General features: G+C 39.1%; 1 protein-coding gene across 2 annotated transcripts in view; it reads right to left on the reverse strand.

Moving 5' to 3' along the window:
• The window catches only part of AOAH (acyloxyacyl hydrolase), a 168,109-nt gene that overhangs the window by 55,747 nt on the left and 96,242 nt on the right, over nt 1-16,120 (reverse strand). For both annotated transcript variants that reach the window (XM_043589264.1, XM_043589263.1), the window contains exon 13: nt 13,184-13,275. In XM_043589264.1, coding sequence (XP_043445199.1) covers nt 13,184-13,275 — 92 coding nt within the window. The remainder of the gene's footprint in view (nt 1-13,183; nt 13,276-16,120) is intronic.

Here is a 16,120-nt window from a genome sequence, read left to right on the forward strand (position 1 = left end):
CTTTGCTCAATCTGCTATCTTACCCAGAAGCCCGAAATGAATACTTTATACTCTGTGTCATTTACGCCCTCTGCCTTGACTGTTTTATTATATTTTGAAAAAAGCAGATGGGAAATGGACATTAGATCTGAGTTCAATCCTAAAATAATTTCACGGTCAATAAAGAGGGGTTATTTTCCTTTGGGAAAGTAATTGTTACCAATATTTAGCCATAAATGTATTTTTGATAATTCTAAAAATGGAATTTATGTACCGAAATACTGTTTTGCTCATGACCTGCTCATGGAGAGCGAATAGTGTATATTAATATTATAGAAACAGTTAGTTGCATCTGTCTTTGCAATAATACAAAATCTTTGCCAATTGGTGAATAGTTTCATTAACATTTCTGACCAGAAATAGTATCTAGACTTTTGAGATTAAGGTTCTGTACTAGGCACTAGCAATCATTTCACATAATCAAAGGTATCGTTTTCTTTCATCCCACCTCAAATGCATAATCTGTCTTATAAATACTAGGGATTGAATTTCTCATGGAGTGTTCAGGAATCCCGAGGAGACAGAAAAATCAATACAGTATTCTGAGAAGCCCATAGCACAATATTTTTGAGATGCTAACAAATTGAGAATGCTTGATAGAAAGGCATCTGTATACAGGGTCAGGTGAATTTGAATTAATAGGAGAAACCAAGGATACTGTGCATAGTAAAGTTAACTGTGATGACCTTTCTGGTTTCAAATCTCCCCTCTTCTTGCTCCTCTACCCCTACTTGGACTCAGGTTTTTCAGTGTGACCTTCTGTTTTTTCCCTTTGCCCTCTGTTGTACATCAAAACCAAGCCCAATGGGCTGGTAGAAGAGGCAATAGCATCAGTGCTGTAGTTTGATGGGGGCAGAGAGGAGTACTTGAAAGTTCTCTTTCTCCTACCTTCCCCAATGCCCAAGATGCTGGTATCCTCAATGTATGGGGCTGAGGTGGAAGCATGCCATATTCAATTCCCTCTGTGACTAGCTCTACCTACTCCAGTGCCCAGGAAGTACAGGCATTTCATGTGAGGACACACTGATCTGCTTTTGATTTCTAACATCAAAATTCAAAACAGGTAAACCTAACACAGAATGTCTACTGGTTGCTCTCCCCAACATAGATTCAGGTAAACACACATACACACACAAACCACTTTCTCTGAGGGCCTTCTTATGACCTACCACCACCATACCATTTCACTATGACCAAATGGAAAACAAAACAAAGAAGAAGACCAAAAAATGAGCCTTATGCATGATGCAGATAAATTAAAGGAGTCAAATTTAAAACTGAAAAAAGTCATCACCTTCTATGTTGACTCAAGGCAGAATTTACTTGGAGAAAGGCAACAACAGCTTCCCCAAAAGGCTTAGCATATCCAAGGTTTTGGGGATAAATTAAGTCTGATACTATGCAAACAACAGTGATGTATCAGGTCCTGGTGAAGTTTCTGAGGCTATTTCTGTCTCTCTGCAGAGCACTGCTAGTTTGGGTATAAGTTCTGACACCCTAATTAAGGCGAATCGTAGAGAATGAGACACATGAAAAAGACTAGGGCATGTGGAAGACTAGTAGCAGAGACAGTGAGAGATACATGGTAACATCTAATGTGAAGGGTTAGGGCAGGGGAGTGGATTAGGATAAAACTGAATCATTTAGAGACCCGGCAGGCTTCATCCAGGGCCCACTACTGCTGGGAAGCTTTAAGAAAAGAGTGAATAGTTTTCTTTCTGATGTGGGTGGAAGTCAGACTAGCATGGGGCCGGGGAGATGGATTAAAGAATTCTTAAAATTCCTTCTAGTTCTTTGATACTAGATCCCTGTGTAACCTCTAATTCACCACATCATGGAACAATGAAGATTTCAGCCTCAGAGAGAGATAAACATGTAGAATATGACTCGTTGTGTATTCAGAGAGACTAGCAATGGGCTAATTATGCAGGGGTGTGTGCAGTGGTGAGGCTGGCTATAGAGGAGGTCCTAGGAGTTCAGACATGAAAAGATTAGTCAGACAGCATGATAGATTTTGAATTTGGAGCAGCAAATAATGCAGGAAATAGACTTCATGGGCATTGTGTTCAATAATTCATGAGCTGCGGTACTCAGACAAGGCTTCTTACCTGTTAAGTTAACTTCCCACTAAGGTTCCTTCCTCTGTCCTCTGAACTTAGAGCAGCTGTAACTGCTTCCTTCCTGGCTTTTCTTGGCCTCAGATTTGATTGTAGGCCACTGCATCAGCATAAATATTAAACTATGATAAACTGAGAGATTTAAGGTGTTGAGGCTTATAATGTACAAAGATCACTTGTGATACACAAAAGATTGTTTTAATAATCTAAACAGCACTTCTCAAAGGATGCTGTGAAACACTAGTTTCTTGAAATGTATCTTTCTCATTAAATGCATACATATAGAGAGAAAGGGAGAGAGAGAGATTTTCTACATAGTTCGGCGGTCAAATAAGTTTAGAAACGGTTTCATATTATACCTTGGAGATACATAAGGTTTTTTGCCTTATTAAAGGCTCTAATAAGCCTTATACTGAATACATGTGTTTCTCCTTATTTAAACCAGCATTTCCAAAACTTAGTTGCCCTAGGAATCTTTTAAAAAATATGTATGACATCTTGTGGAACTAATGTTTCACAGAAGTGTGTTGGGGAATATTGATGAACTATTTCTTGCTCTCTATGTAAGCATTGAGATGGCCTAAAATCTCAGGTTGAGTTGGTTATAGGAATTTTGCTAGAGAAATTTGGAGGTTGTTCATTTACTTTGATCAACCTGGATTGAAAAATTATATCATTCTGGACAAAACTTCACACCGAGGCTTGACTTATCTATTATTGACCAAATTCACTTGTTAGCAGATCTCTCATTTGTTTTATTCCTTCTATCTGGCTATTGAGTTGATTATTTTACTTGAAAATTGTTCTCTCCAATTTGTTGACTGTGTGGTTATTTTAATACTTAAATGAATTTTGCTAGTTTCTTGTAGAACATTTATTATAGAACATGCTTAGAAGTCCAAGGGCTTAAGCTACACTGATTTATTTTTACATGCATCACATCATGCAGCTGGTGATTCAATTCATTCTGTTTATATTCCTTTTCCCTTATCCCTAGCGTTTTCCCTGAAATGTTAATTCCTGCAAATCTGACTTGATTTAGGCAATCTGAGGAAATGCAAGGGAAGGAGGCTTGTAGATTGTAAAGCACTCTACAAATGTAAAGTGATATCAATATGAACTTATTCAGTAGTTCTTTTATTGAGTACCTATTATGGTGCCACATAATGTGTCAGGGTCTAGGGCTAGAGAGCAAAGTCAAGCCTAATTCCTGTACTCAAGATGCTCAGAGTCTGGGGTGGGGTGGGCGGAGTGGAGAGACAATACATAAACTGTTTTGACAAGTGAGGTGACATTGAGGTTGAAGGAGCACACTAGGAGCACAGGAGAGAATCATCCACTCAGGTGGGGGTTGGCCTGAGGAGGCTGTCTAAAGGAACTGATCCCTGGGTGGTGAGTGTGGAAGCGTGAAAAGGGTAACTAGATAAGACAAAGGTGAGTGTAAGTGCTCATGAAGAGATGCTCAAACTCACTAGTAACCAGGTTACATATTATCAGAATAACAATAAAATATTGTTAGATTGGAAAAAATTAAGAAGATGGACAATCTTCAGTATTGGCAAGGATACAGGGAAACAAATATTCTCACAGACTATTTGTGGGAATATAAATTGGGATAGCTTTTTGGGGAGATGATGAAAAATTAAAATGTATACATTCAGATCTATCCATTTTTTCTTAGATGTTTATTTATTTATGTAGATTTTTTTTAACATTTATTTTTGAGAGGCAGAGACAGAGCATGAGCAAGGGTGGGGCAGAGAGGGAGGGAGACACAGAATCTGAAGCAGGCTCCAGGCTCTAGCTGTCAGCACAGAGCCCAACACGGGCTCGAACCCATGAACCATGAGATCATGACCTGAGCTGAAGTCAGATGCTTAACGGACTGAGCCACCAAGGCGCTCCTCTCTCCATTGTTTTCTAAATAAATTGTCACATGTATTCATAAAGAGAACTGTAGGATGTTCATTATGGCATTATTGGGTATCATGAGGATTTGGAATGGACTGTCCATCAGTACGATGCTATGAAATACCACGCAGAATTGTTCAAGAATGGAAAGTGCTTTGAGAAGTATTGTTAAAGCAAAGCATTAATTTACAGTGTATTATACACTGTTTAATGCCACTTATGGGGATATTTTAATGAAATATTTCTTTATGTACCGATTTACACATGTAATCACACAGAAGGGATCTGAACAAAATCACGCTAAATTGATAATAGGGCTTTCTCCTGGGAAAGGGGGTGGAATTGGGGGAAAGCTTTGGCTTTTTACTATAAATATACCTCAGTATGTTTTGTAAGATGAAAATGTATTCATTATTTGAGTAATTAAATTAAAAAGTGAAAATTTAGAAATGAGTGGAATCAAGGGAGAAGTTTTGCAGGTGAAGAGATTTGTCAGTATATGGCAGGAAGAGTCCTTGGCTAGGAGTTACGGCTTCTACAGATGGTCCTTCTGGCCCAAAGGGCAGTGCACTGAGCCTTCATTCCATCCCTTCTTGCTTTCTCCATCCTTCCTTGCTTCCTTCCTTCATCCACCTTTCTTTCCCTGTTGGAACTTCCTCTCACTAACAGCATACTGTAGGATTTCTCATCTAAAAATGATTCCCCACAAGCTATCACCCCTTTTCTCTTCTCCCTTTAATGGGGAAGGTTTTAATTTTTTATTTATTTTAATATTTATTTATTTTTAAGAGAGAGAGACACACATAGAGAGCATGAATGGGGGAGGGGCAGAGAGCGAGGAAGACACTGAATCCAAAGCAGTCTCCAGGCTCTGAACTGTCAGCACAGAGCCCGACCGGAGAAGGTGGAGAAGCTCGAACTCAGGAACCTTGGGATCATGACCTGAGTTGAAGTCAGGCAGTTAACTGATTGAGCCACCCAGGCGTCCCAAAGGGAACTTACTAAATAAGTTGTTGATGCTCACTTCCCTTATCACCTCCTGGAAACTACTCTCTGCAGTCAGGTTTCCATCTCTCCCCACTGAGACATCTCTGGCCAGTCTCCCTTGATCACCGCCCTGCACCCACAGTCCTCTTTCTCTGTTCCAGTCCTCCTCTGCCTCTGGCAGCATTTGGCTGAAAGTCACTTCTCCTTTGGAAACACTTTCTTCCCTTGGTCTCTAGGCTGCTGAACCCTTCTAGTTTTCTCTCTACTTTGAGAGCTATTTCTTCCTTTTTAAAATTTATTTAGAGGTTTATTTACTTAGAAAGAGCATGAGCAGGGGAGGAGCAGAGAGAGTGAGAGAGAGAATCCCAAGCAGGCTCTGCACTGTCAGTGTGGAGCCCCATGCGGAGCTTGAACTCATGAACAGAGAGATCATGACTTGAGCTGAAATCAAGAATCCCACCCTTAACCCACTAAGCCACCAGGCACCCCAAGGACTATTCCTTCCTTATCTTCTCTTCTGAACCTCTAAATGTTGGCACTCCTCCCCCCAGCTTTTGTCCACAGCCACATTTCTTTTTCACACTCATTCTCTGAAACAGAAGTTCTCAATTTGTTGCTCTCAGAACCATTTTATACTCTTAAAGTTACTAAGGAACCCCGAGAGATTTTTAAAGAAAATTAAATGTGAATTATACCTGTCAATATTATATGTTAGAAATCAAAACTTAGAAATTTAAAAGAATATTTAATTATTGATTCATTTAAAATAATAATAATAATAAAAATAAACCCATTACATGTTAACATAAGTAACATATTTTTTTCTGAAAAATATATATTTTCCAACCCTTCCTCCAATTAGTGGGAAAAATGGCATCGTCTTACACTTTTTCAAATTTCTTTACTGTCTGACTTAATAGAGGACAGTCTGGGTTCTCATCTCTGCTTCTGCATTAAATCTGTGGTGGTATGTTGTTTTGATGGAATTATGTGAAGAAAGTCTCATCTTCAACATACAGTTAGTTGTAAAAGGGAGTAACATTTTAATATCTTTTTAAAAATGTTTATATTTATTTTTGAGAGAGAGAGAGCACAAGTGTGTGCACATGTGCACGTGCATGGCAGAGGGGCAGAGAGAGAAGGGGACAGAGGATCTGAAGTGGGCTCCATGCTGATAGCAGAGAGCCTGATGGCTGGACTTGAACTCACGAACTGCAACATCATGACCTGAGCCAAAGTCAGACCCCTAACCAACAGAGCCTCCCAGGCACCTCTACTTTTTTAGATAAGTATGGACAGTCTTCTTTGATTCTATACCAAAACTTGAGATGTGGTATTACTTTAAAGATTGATTAGTTGTCATGTGGAATCTGAAATTATATCAATGAACTTTTGCACCACATCACATTAAAATGCATTGGTCTATCTTGTACTTTGAATGGATCTTTTACCCATGCATGGTTTTATACATCATATACTGGTCATTTAGAAAATATTGGCTCACTGAGTTATGTGGATATTATAAATGTTGATACATTTTATGATACAATATTGAAAAATCATACTTGTTGCTAGCACTACATATCAGGAAAGTTTTGGGTATTAGGAAGCTGTCAAGTTCATAACAGAAAATACAAGTTTTCAAAAACTCAGAATTTTCTTTGAAAGCTGAAATTTTATGATTAACGGTCAATACTGTCAGTTGTTTTCCTTGAAGCTCCTTCATTTCAGATATACTATCTGCCACATATCCAATCTGAATAACTATAATTTATTTTCTAGATCTTTAAATAAAACCAGTGTTCCATGAAAAACTGACTAATTCAGCTCTCAACTCCCTCACAAAAGTGCTTTTTCTTAAGAAAATAATATTTTTTCTTATGCAGTACAAGTGCTTTATGCATACCTCCCATTTCATCTGATGAAATTATTAAAAAATCATGGACATACTTTAAAAAAATTAATAATTCTTCTGCTCAGTAGGTGAACTTTTCAGGGGAAGCTGCCCTCCACCCCCGGGCTATTTTTTAAAACGAGGGTTGTGTAGAGGTGAAGATCACAGTGACTATAAACATAGTTTGGCGCCACTGCCTTTATTCATGCTCAAATGTCAACAATTTCACCCACCATGTTTTTGTGCCATCAGTACCAATGGCTACACAGTGCAAAAGGCAAATACTGTTTTGGTACTGTTGTGAAAGTAATTTTTACCTTGTGGATCCCTCGAAAAGGCCTGAGAGACCCACCTCTCAGCAGTCCACAGACCACACTTGGAGAATCTCTGATGTAGACTGTATTTCACTCCAATCAGCCTCACCTAACTTCAAATGACCACCTCTCTGGCTAATTATTTGTTTTGCAAAGTATAATTATAAGATGACTAATCATTTGCACTTACATCACATGTAATTTTTGAATAATGGATTTAATAAGGTTATTAAGTCCATTAGTGTTTAGTACTTACATGTCTTTTTTTAAAACATGAAATTAGGTTAGCAAATCTTAGCTGCAAATCCCTTCTCTCCAATTTTCTGTTTTTAACACCCCAAGTGACTTGGTTTGGAATTATACACTGCTTTTCAAAATTGTTCTCTCATATAACGTCTATTGGGTTGGAGAGAATAGATAACCTTTAACACTCAGATTCTAGGACACCGCTCATCAAAGATGTGTGTTTAAATGTCCTTGAATAGCATTACTGTGTCTCTTTTCACAGTAGCTTTGTCTATTTCTTTCTAAGCGTGTACTATGTTTCTGGCCCCAAATAGCAAATCTAAGCCAGTGGCAGAGGGAGAGACATTTGTTCTACAAAATTCCATGTAGTTGGCACCCACTTATGTTGACCTACTGATCTTACTCTTCTCTTTCCAGCTTGATATGGTAACTTCGGTAATTGCTTTTGGTTCCCTTGGCTTTCATGACTTTTAATGGCTAACTTCACCTTTTATTTTTAAAGCTCTGATTGCTGCCCTGTTTTTCCTCCCTCTGCTCTCCAGCTTTGAAGGACTTCTCTACCATTTACCCCTGGCCTGTGGAACTCCACTGACTGGACCATCTCCTGGACCCACTTTCAGAAGGGGTTTTGGGCACCATAAATGCTCACGTTAGATGTGGTTAGGTTCAGGTGCTTATGTTTGTTAAGGGTTTGGAGTTACCAGGTTCTCTTTCTGAGGTTTGCTTAGAGGAAATAGTACCCATAAAGGACAATCAATTATGGAGTGCTACTTAAACCAGTAGCAGGTCAAGTAGCCAGCACCACACAGTGCAGGGCTTATGATGCAGATGCTCAAACTTTATGGCACAACGACCCTGGCCCTAGAGAAATATGGTTCCTAGAAATTTTCAGGCTCTGACCCATAAAATTAGCCAAGTCTTATCTGAAGGCACGGTCAGTTAAGGGGTGGAGAAAAGCATATTTGGTGGGGAGAAGCAGGAGCATATTTTCTCAACAGTTTCCTCCAATGTTTCTAAACCAAGCAGCATCAGGAAGGTAGGATGTGGACTTCAATAACACGTTGCCCTAAAGCCACTAAACTTTAATACTGGGGAGAACTTCAGAGATTGCTAGGTGCAACTCAACTTCAACATATAAATGAGGTCCAGGACTGCTGTATATTCCACTGAAGGCCATACAGAACCAGAACCCTTGTACCTGTAAAGGTGGTCTTCCTCCTACTCTACCACACCAACTCACAGGGCTCTGGAGTTTTAGATAATTGCTTTAACTAGAAGTCCTTCCTTCCTGAATTTTGGTATTGTTTCCCATACTTCCATATGTGTTACTGGGCTTTGTGTTCTTTAACTTAAATAGGATTTTTCTCTTACATTAATTGCTTTTGAACATGATCTGAACATGAAGTACTATTTTTAATTTAAAAAAATACCCATTTCTTCTCACTTACAATTATAGTTCCCTTCTCTAATGTTGGCTATTGGGCTCCCAGCTCCCATGCTACCAACCTCATAGGATGGGTTTTTGTTTTGTTTTGTTTTCGTTTTTTTTTTTTTTTTTTTTTTTTTTTTTTTTTTGTCTTTGAACCACTCAATTACTTTCAGAATCACATTGGGAAAATAAAATAAAACACATGGTTTTAAACGATATTGCTTTTTGAATTTTCTTGAGCCTAAGAGTCAAGAGAACAGATTTTTGTTAACATCGAATCAACTGAAGGATGTAAAGATTTGTGAAAGTAAGGGGTTGTATTTGTCTTTTAATGCATTCATGTAATTTCAATTAGTTACATTTACCTCATAAAAATATTAAATTTTGAGGGAGGAGGGTATGTTGGAAAAAGAAAAGGAAAGTAACCATTTTCTCTCCCAAGCAACATCTTTTTGCTTTCTTTCTTTCTTTCTTTCTTTCTTTCTTTCTTTCTTTCTTTCTTTCCTTTTCTTTCTTTTTTAAGTTTATTTATTTATTTTGAGAGAGACAGAGAGCACAAACAGGGGAGGGGCAGAGAGAGATGATAGAGAGCCAATGCAGAGCCAGATGTGGGGCTAGAACTCACGAAACTGTGAGATCATTATCTGAGCCGAAACCAAGAGTCTAATGCCCAACTGACTGAGCTACCCAGGCACCATGCATCCTTTGCTTTCAAAGGTACATTTTCTAAAGAACATTGTTAATACCCAAAGCATGATGCTGATCACAGATAATAAGAAGCACTATCTACAGATCCAGTTGAAGAGAGAAATCCATAAATTCTATCCCATTTTGATAAGCATTTGGACTCAGAAGGACATTTGCTCAAAATGCCCATGGAAGCTGCCCATGTCATTCATACATGTTGCTTTCTGGGTCAATATTCTTTTCATTCTCCTGATTCCAGCAGAAGAGGATCTTCTAATCTCTAATCTAATCTTCTAATCTCTCTAATATTTTTTACATGCTTTATAAATCTTTGTTCTTTTAAGAAGGGGATTGGCCCAGCCTAGATTATCTGCAGTATATAATTTGCATGAGTTTATAGAAATGGTTTAACAGGACCTACTGCTGGGAGGGATGTCTTGAATGGTGACACACACATGACTATCATGCTGCTATGTGTCTGTTTACTGGCGGAATCTGCTACAACTCAGATTTCAGAGAATTTCCTTTTCTGTCAAAAGGAACTGAATAGATTTCCCCCATTCCAGCTGGGTGGCAAAGAACACAGGCATAGTACACACAAACAGGTGGCAGAAAGAGCTCTTGGAGAGAAACGACTAGATAGCCTGGGGCCCCACAAACACATAGAGAGAAAAGCCCTTGCAGGGTATGTGACCCTACAGCATGCCAGCTGTGCTGCGCACATCCTTAGAAACACAACAGATAAGGACAGTACCTGGAGTCAGTGATGAGTAAGCTGCAGAACCAGATGGAAGTTTTGTAAATGGCAACACAGAGCCTGATACAAGAAGGTGCTAAGTCAGCACCAACTACCTTAGGATAGGGATGACTTTCACCTAACGCACACTTAGCCAGTCACCTCCTTTGTGAGATGGTGTTAGAATGTCTCTGCACAGCCCTTATAAGGATTATAAACCATGAGTGGCTAAAGACTGGCAACTCTCCTCTCCCTTTGTCCCCACTGCCTTTCTCCTATGGGCATCTGTCTGCTGCTGGGCTCTGATAGGATGGTGGTGGATGCAGCCATGGGACTGGAGGGCTAGTGGGATTCCGCACTGAGAAGGGAGCAAACCCCTAGTCTGAGGACAGAAGAGACACAGAAGGACATTGGCTCCCCCTGTCACCCCCTCACTAAAATCTAAAAACAACTGAACAGCCTGCTTGGGAGCAGGAGCTATTTTGGGGCAGAGTTTTTGGGAAAATTAGATGTAGGAGATGTGGGGCAACTGTTGGTGAGTGTGAGCTATAAGTGGAAGAGATAAGGAAACCAGTTTTCCCTTCAACTGGGCCCTGCTGAGTGGATTCTTCTTTCACTCTTTGGATGACTCCAAGGAAGATTTAAACTACTTGGCAATTGTTTTATTTTTTATTTTATTTTTTTAAATGTTTATTTCTGAGACAGAGAGAGACAGAGCATGGGTAGGGGAGGGGAAGAGGGAGAGGGAGACACAGAATCCGAAGCAGGCTCCAGGCTCTGAGCTGTCAGCACAGAGCCTGACACGGGGGCTCGAACACACAAACCATGAGATTATGACCTGAGCCGAAGTCGGTCGCTCAACTGACTGAGCCACCCAGGCGCCCCATCGGCAATTGTTTTAAACATCAGACTGGTATTTCCTCAATGGCAACCTTGTGAAGCTTTAGGTCAAAAGGTGGCTGAATTTTATAGGGTTCAACATAAAGTTAAACTTCCATTAAAAGTGTAATAAACTATATCCATTTCTCATTCATAATGTATTCCTTTGTTGTTGTCATAAAAGCTTTAATTTAGAGAAATCTCCAGGTGTTTTTGTACTGGATTGGTGGAGGCCAGTTAAATTTTTTTTTCTCACTTTCAGTGTTGACAGTGGGGAGATAGGTAAGAGTCTTTTTCCAGAAAGCTGCTTCAGCTTGGCTATCTCTGGATGTGTTCCAGATGACAAAAACAATAGCAAGTGCAGCTGAAGAAAGAGAGGCTAAGCCTGGTGCTCAGGGGGCCCCAGACCACTGGGAGTATGGGGCCCATAGAAAGGGAGCCCCTGATTGACCTTTGAAACAATGCATGCCATGTCTCCCCATGGAGAGGGCTTCTCTGATTCTTAGTCATTTCTCCATCCCATCGCTATTCTCTCAAAGTGACAAAGACTACAGAGAGCAACATTCCTGCAGGTAGAATGAAAAAAAAATCATAAAGTTTGGGCATTGGGGACCAGGAGGACCCCTGCTCACCAAATTACTCTCTGGTGTAGTGTTCCATGATGACAGATCCCACCATTTCACATTAATGTGGGTCCCTGGTCAAGTTTCTTAACCTGTCTATGTAACCCTTAGATTCCTCAACTGTGAAATGCAGAAATTAATGCCAGCTCCCTCACAAAGAGATGAAATGAGAAAAATCTCTACATAACACTCAGGGTAGTGATTTGCATACAGTGAATGTCTCATGAAGGTTACTTCTTGCTCTCCCTATCACTGATACTATTAACATTATTACACTAACCTCATTTTTCATGTGATTAAACTTGAAAACCTACACCTAAACTTGAAAATGCATCCCCTTTGCTTTCCCTATATTCACAGATGATTCCTACATTATTATCAATGCCCTTTCCTGAAGATTGGTTATCATTTCCTGTTTTTTCTCTACCTCTTTCATTACATCAATCTTGTAAATCCTTTAGGGTTTGGGCCCCTGGCTTGACACCCCAAAAGGAAGAGGCTATTGACTAATTCTATGAATTATTTCTTCAATGAATCTGTAGCTCTGTGTTGAGAGTTGTCTTGTGACACATCTTTCTTGTATTATCATTATTTGTACATTTGTCTAATCTGCCCTATTTGATTTTAATTGGTTGCAGAGATAGGTCAAACCCCATTTACCTTTGAAACATCTGTAGCATATATTCCTGATTAGGTAGTAAGTATTTAGTAAGTATTTTTAGATGAATGAGTGAAGACAATAAGGTGATAATCGAATAATTTATTTATGATATATAATGTCCTCCATTAAATAAAAAAATGGGGTGCTAACCTATGAATGGCTGCCCCCAGGCTCTGAGTCAACACCTAATCACACATAGCAAATTGGGTTTGTGTGTCACTCAGATTTGCCATACATTGTCTCTACCTTCAAATCCAGAGCATTGAAGCCAGGGTGATTCCAGGACCTTGAGACTTGTCTATTAATTTTAGCCATTACCTTTATGGATATTAATTTCTGAGAGTAAATAATCAAGTAAACTTTCTTGTCCCTTGAATGAGAAAAAGTCAGTAATGTGTTTATGTCTTATCCACTAGAGGTCAACTCTACAGCCCCTGCAATGAGAATATTCCCTCCTTGTGAACACTGATAAAATTCAATTTGCATTACATCCCCCTGCATAGTGGACTCTATGTCAGTGGTAGGTTTCTTGTATGTTACTCATGTTCTAGAAGCAATTCCTAATAATTCTCGTTTCAACATCTTGGGAGCAAGCCCCATCTCTTGTTCTTTCCTTACATAGATATGTTGAAATGTTTAAAGGTACTCAAACATACATACCCACTAATGGAGTCCAGAAACCCAGTAGCACCAGAGATTTGGGGCCAGTTGAGCTCATTGGTAAGAGCTGTTGGTAAATTGATGAAGGATTTCTAAAGAAAACATAAAGTGGTGATTATAAAAATGGTCATTTGTTTTTTACAGGTAGTAACATTATCCATTGCCTAGGCGGCGTTCTCTGTCTTTCTCACTCTCTTTTTCTTAATCTATTTCTTTAAGAGCTTTGGTATATAAAGCGTATGCCACTCTATCATCAGGGACTTCACAAAGATCAGCATCACTCATGAACTGGCTTCCATTCAGCTTCTGTGAAAGATGCGAAATGCGTGGCAGCTTATACTCATCCCTCATTTGAAAGGGATGCTTCAGTAGATGGGTACACTTTCCACTCTTTTAAATTTGCTGAGATTTTCTCCATATTTATTTTAGATATTCAGGAAATCAACTGCCCAAACAATAATAATACCCAAGCCCCCAGCAAGAATGCCTTCCCTGAGTTCAAAGCCATGTCCTCAGTCAATAAGATAGTGTCTCCTGACCTCCTTGGGAGTCTCAGGCACCTTTGAGAATCTAATTTTGGTTTCTTTCCTCACAAAGATGCACATATATTCAACACGGCCTATGATTTCAAGGGGTTCACATACCCCCTGTATCTCTTACACAGTCTCGGGTTCAAGAACTCCTGACACAGAGTGTTGGCAAAACCAGGATTCATTTGAACCATGTTTCCATGGCTTGTGCAAAATCATGGAGAAAAAACATTGCCAGCTATGTCCCCTTATTATTCCTTTTATAAATGTCCTCTGGGATAAACCTCTACTCTGGTCTAATTTCTAGAAAAAGCTTATCTAGACTGATGTTTTCAGAATAGGGTTGACAAATTTAGCAAATAAAAATAGAGGATGCCCAGTTAAATTTGAGTTTCAATACACAAAATGTATGGGGTGCCATTGGTTAAGCATCTGACTTCAATTCAATTCATGATCTCATGGTTCATGGATTCTGGGACCCATGTAGGGCTCTGTGCTGAAAGCTCAGAGCCTGGAGCCTGCTTCAGATTCTGTGTTGTCCCCTCTCTCTTTCTGCCATTCCCCTGCTCTGTCTCTCTGTCTCAAAAATAAATAGTCTTAAATAAAAAACCAGGGCGCCTGAGTGGCTCAGTCGGTTAAGCGTCTGACTTCAGCTCAGGTCACGATCCTGCGGTTTGTGAGTTTGAGCCCTGCGTGGGGCTCTGTGCTGACAACTCAGAGCCTGGAGCCTGCTTCAGATTCTGTGTCTCCCTCTCTCTCTGCCCCTCCCCTGTTCACGCTCTGTCTCTTAATAATAAATAAACATGAAAAAAATTAAAACAAACAAAAAACCCCACAAAAAACCCCCCAAAATGTGGTGTCTATATACAGTGGAATATTATTCAGTCTTCAAGAAGAAGGAGATTTCTGACCCATGCTAAAAGATGGGTGAAACTTAAGGACATTATGCGAAGTGAAATAAACCAGTTTCATAAAAAGATAAGTACTGCATAATTCCACTTATAGAAGGTATTTACAGCTGTCAAATTCATAGACACAGAAAGTAGAAAGGTGGTTTCCAGGGGCTGGGAGTGGATGTAGAATGAGGAGCTGCCATTCAATGGGTACAGAGTTGTAGTTTTGCAAGATGAAAAAGTGTTGGAGATTGGTTGCACAGCAACGTGATATACTTAACACTACTGAACTGTACAGTTAAAGGTGGGTAAGATTATAAATTTTATGTTGCAAGTATTTTATCACAATTTAAAAAAATGAGTACATAAAAGATTGAATTTCAGGTAAACAAAGAATAATTTTTGGCATAAGTGTGTCCTGTGCAATGTTTGGAACATGTTTACACTTAAAAAGTTGTTTGTTATGCATTTGAAGTTCAAATTTAACTGGGTGTCCTGTATTTTACCAGGGAATCTCAGTGTGGATACACACTCTGAAATCCAATGCTTCCTTTTTGCCCTGGCTGACAGGAAGCCTCAATGCCTGGCTGCAGGAAGCAGTTTATCTCAGGTACATAGTGTCTTCTCCTCCATGTGCCCTTGGGCTTCTCAACATTGAAAACCTATGCCTCCTTTGGATAAACATGAAAACCTTGGGTTTTCCTTTAATGTTTATTTTAAAATGAAAAATAAACTAAGGATAATGTCTAAAGGCAAATCCTATCAAAGCAATTGTGGCACAGAATACAAGTTTTCAAATTTCATATGGCCCTTCCCCTGTTTGCTTCCTTAGTTATGATGTTACTTATGATGATCCTTATCCTGTCTCCTAAAGAGAACCTAAATGTGGAGGCTATGAGGGAAGGAAAAGCCACACTTCTCTCTCATTAACCACTTGAAAATGTATCATTATTATTTTTTCTGATTACAAAGTATACTTGTTATAGAACTCAAATATATAATAATTTACAATATAGAAAGTCTCTCATCACTTCCCCTTAAGAGATAATCATTGTGAAGTAACCACTGTTAACACCTTGTGAGCTACCTATCGACATCTATATCATATCTGTATCTATGCCTATATCTATATCTATATCTATATCTATATCTATATCTAAAGCTATCTATAGATGAACATTATATATGTGTTCAGAATAGGGTTGCCAATGGTTATGAATCTACCATCATTCTTTAAACTTGGAAAACCTCAAAACTCAAGTAGTTTTCCTAGTGTCAGGGTGTGATGGTTCCTACCATCATATAGAGAATGAGTACTCAAAATAAAATAAAATTTATTTCTCAACTGTGGACTGTAATGGGTTGAATTGTGTCCTCCAAAAAGGCATGTGAAAGGCCTAACCCTCAACATTTCAGAATGTGACGTTATTTGTAATAGGGGACCATTACAGATGCAATTAGTTAAGATGAGGTCATACTGAAATAGGATGTGTCCTTAATGCACTATGACTGGT

This window comes from Prionailurus bengalensis, chromosome A2, assembly GCF_016509475.1.
Source record: "Prionailurus bengalensis isolate Pbe53 chromosome A2, Fcat_Pben_1.1_paternal_pri, whole genome shotgun sequence".
NCBI classification, from domain to species: domain Eukaryota; kingdom Metazoa; phylum Chordata; class Mammalia; order Carnivora; family Felidae; genus Prionailurus; species Prionailurus bengalensis.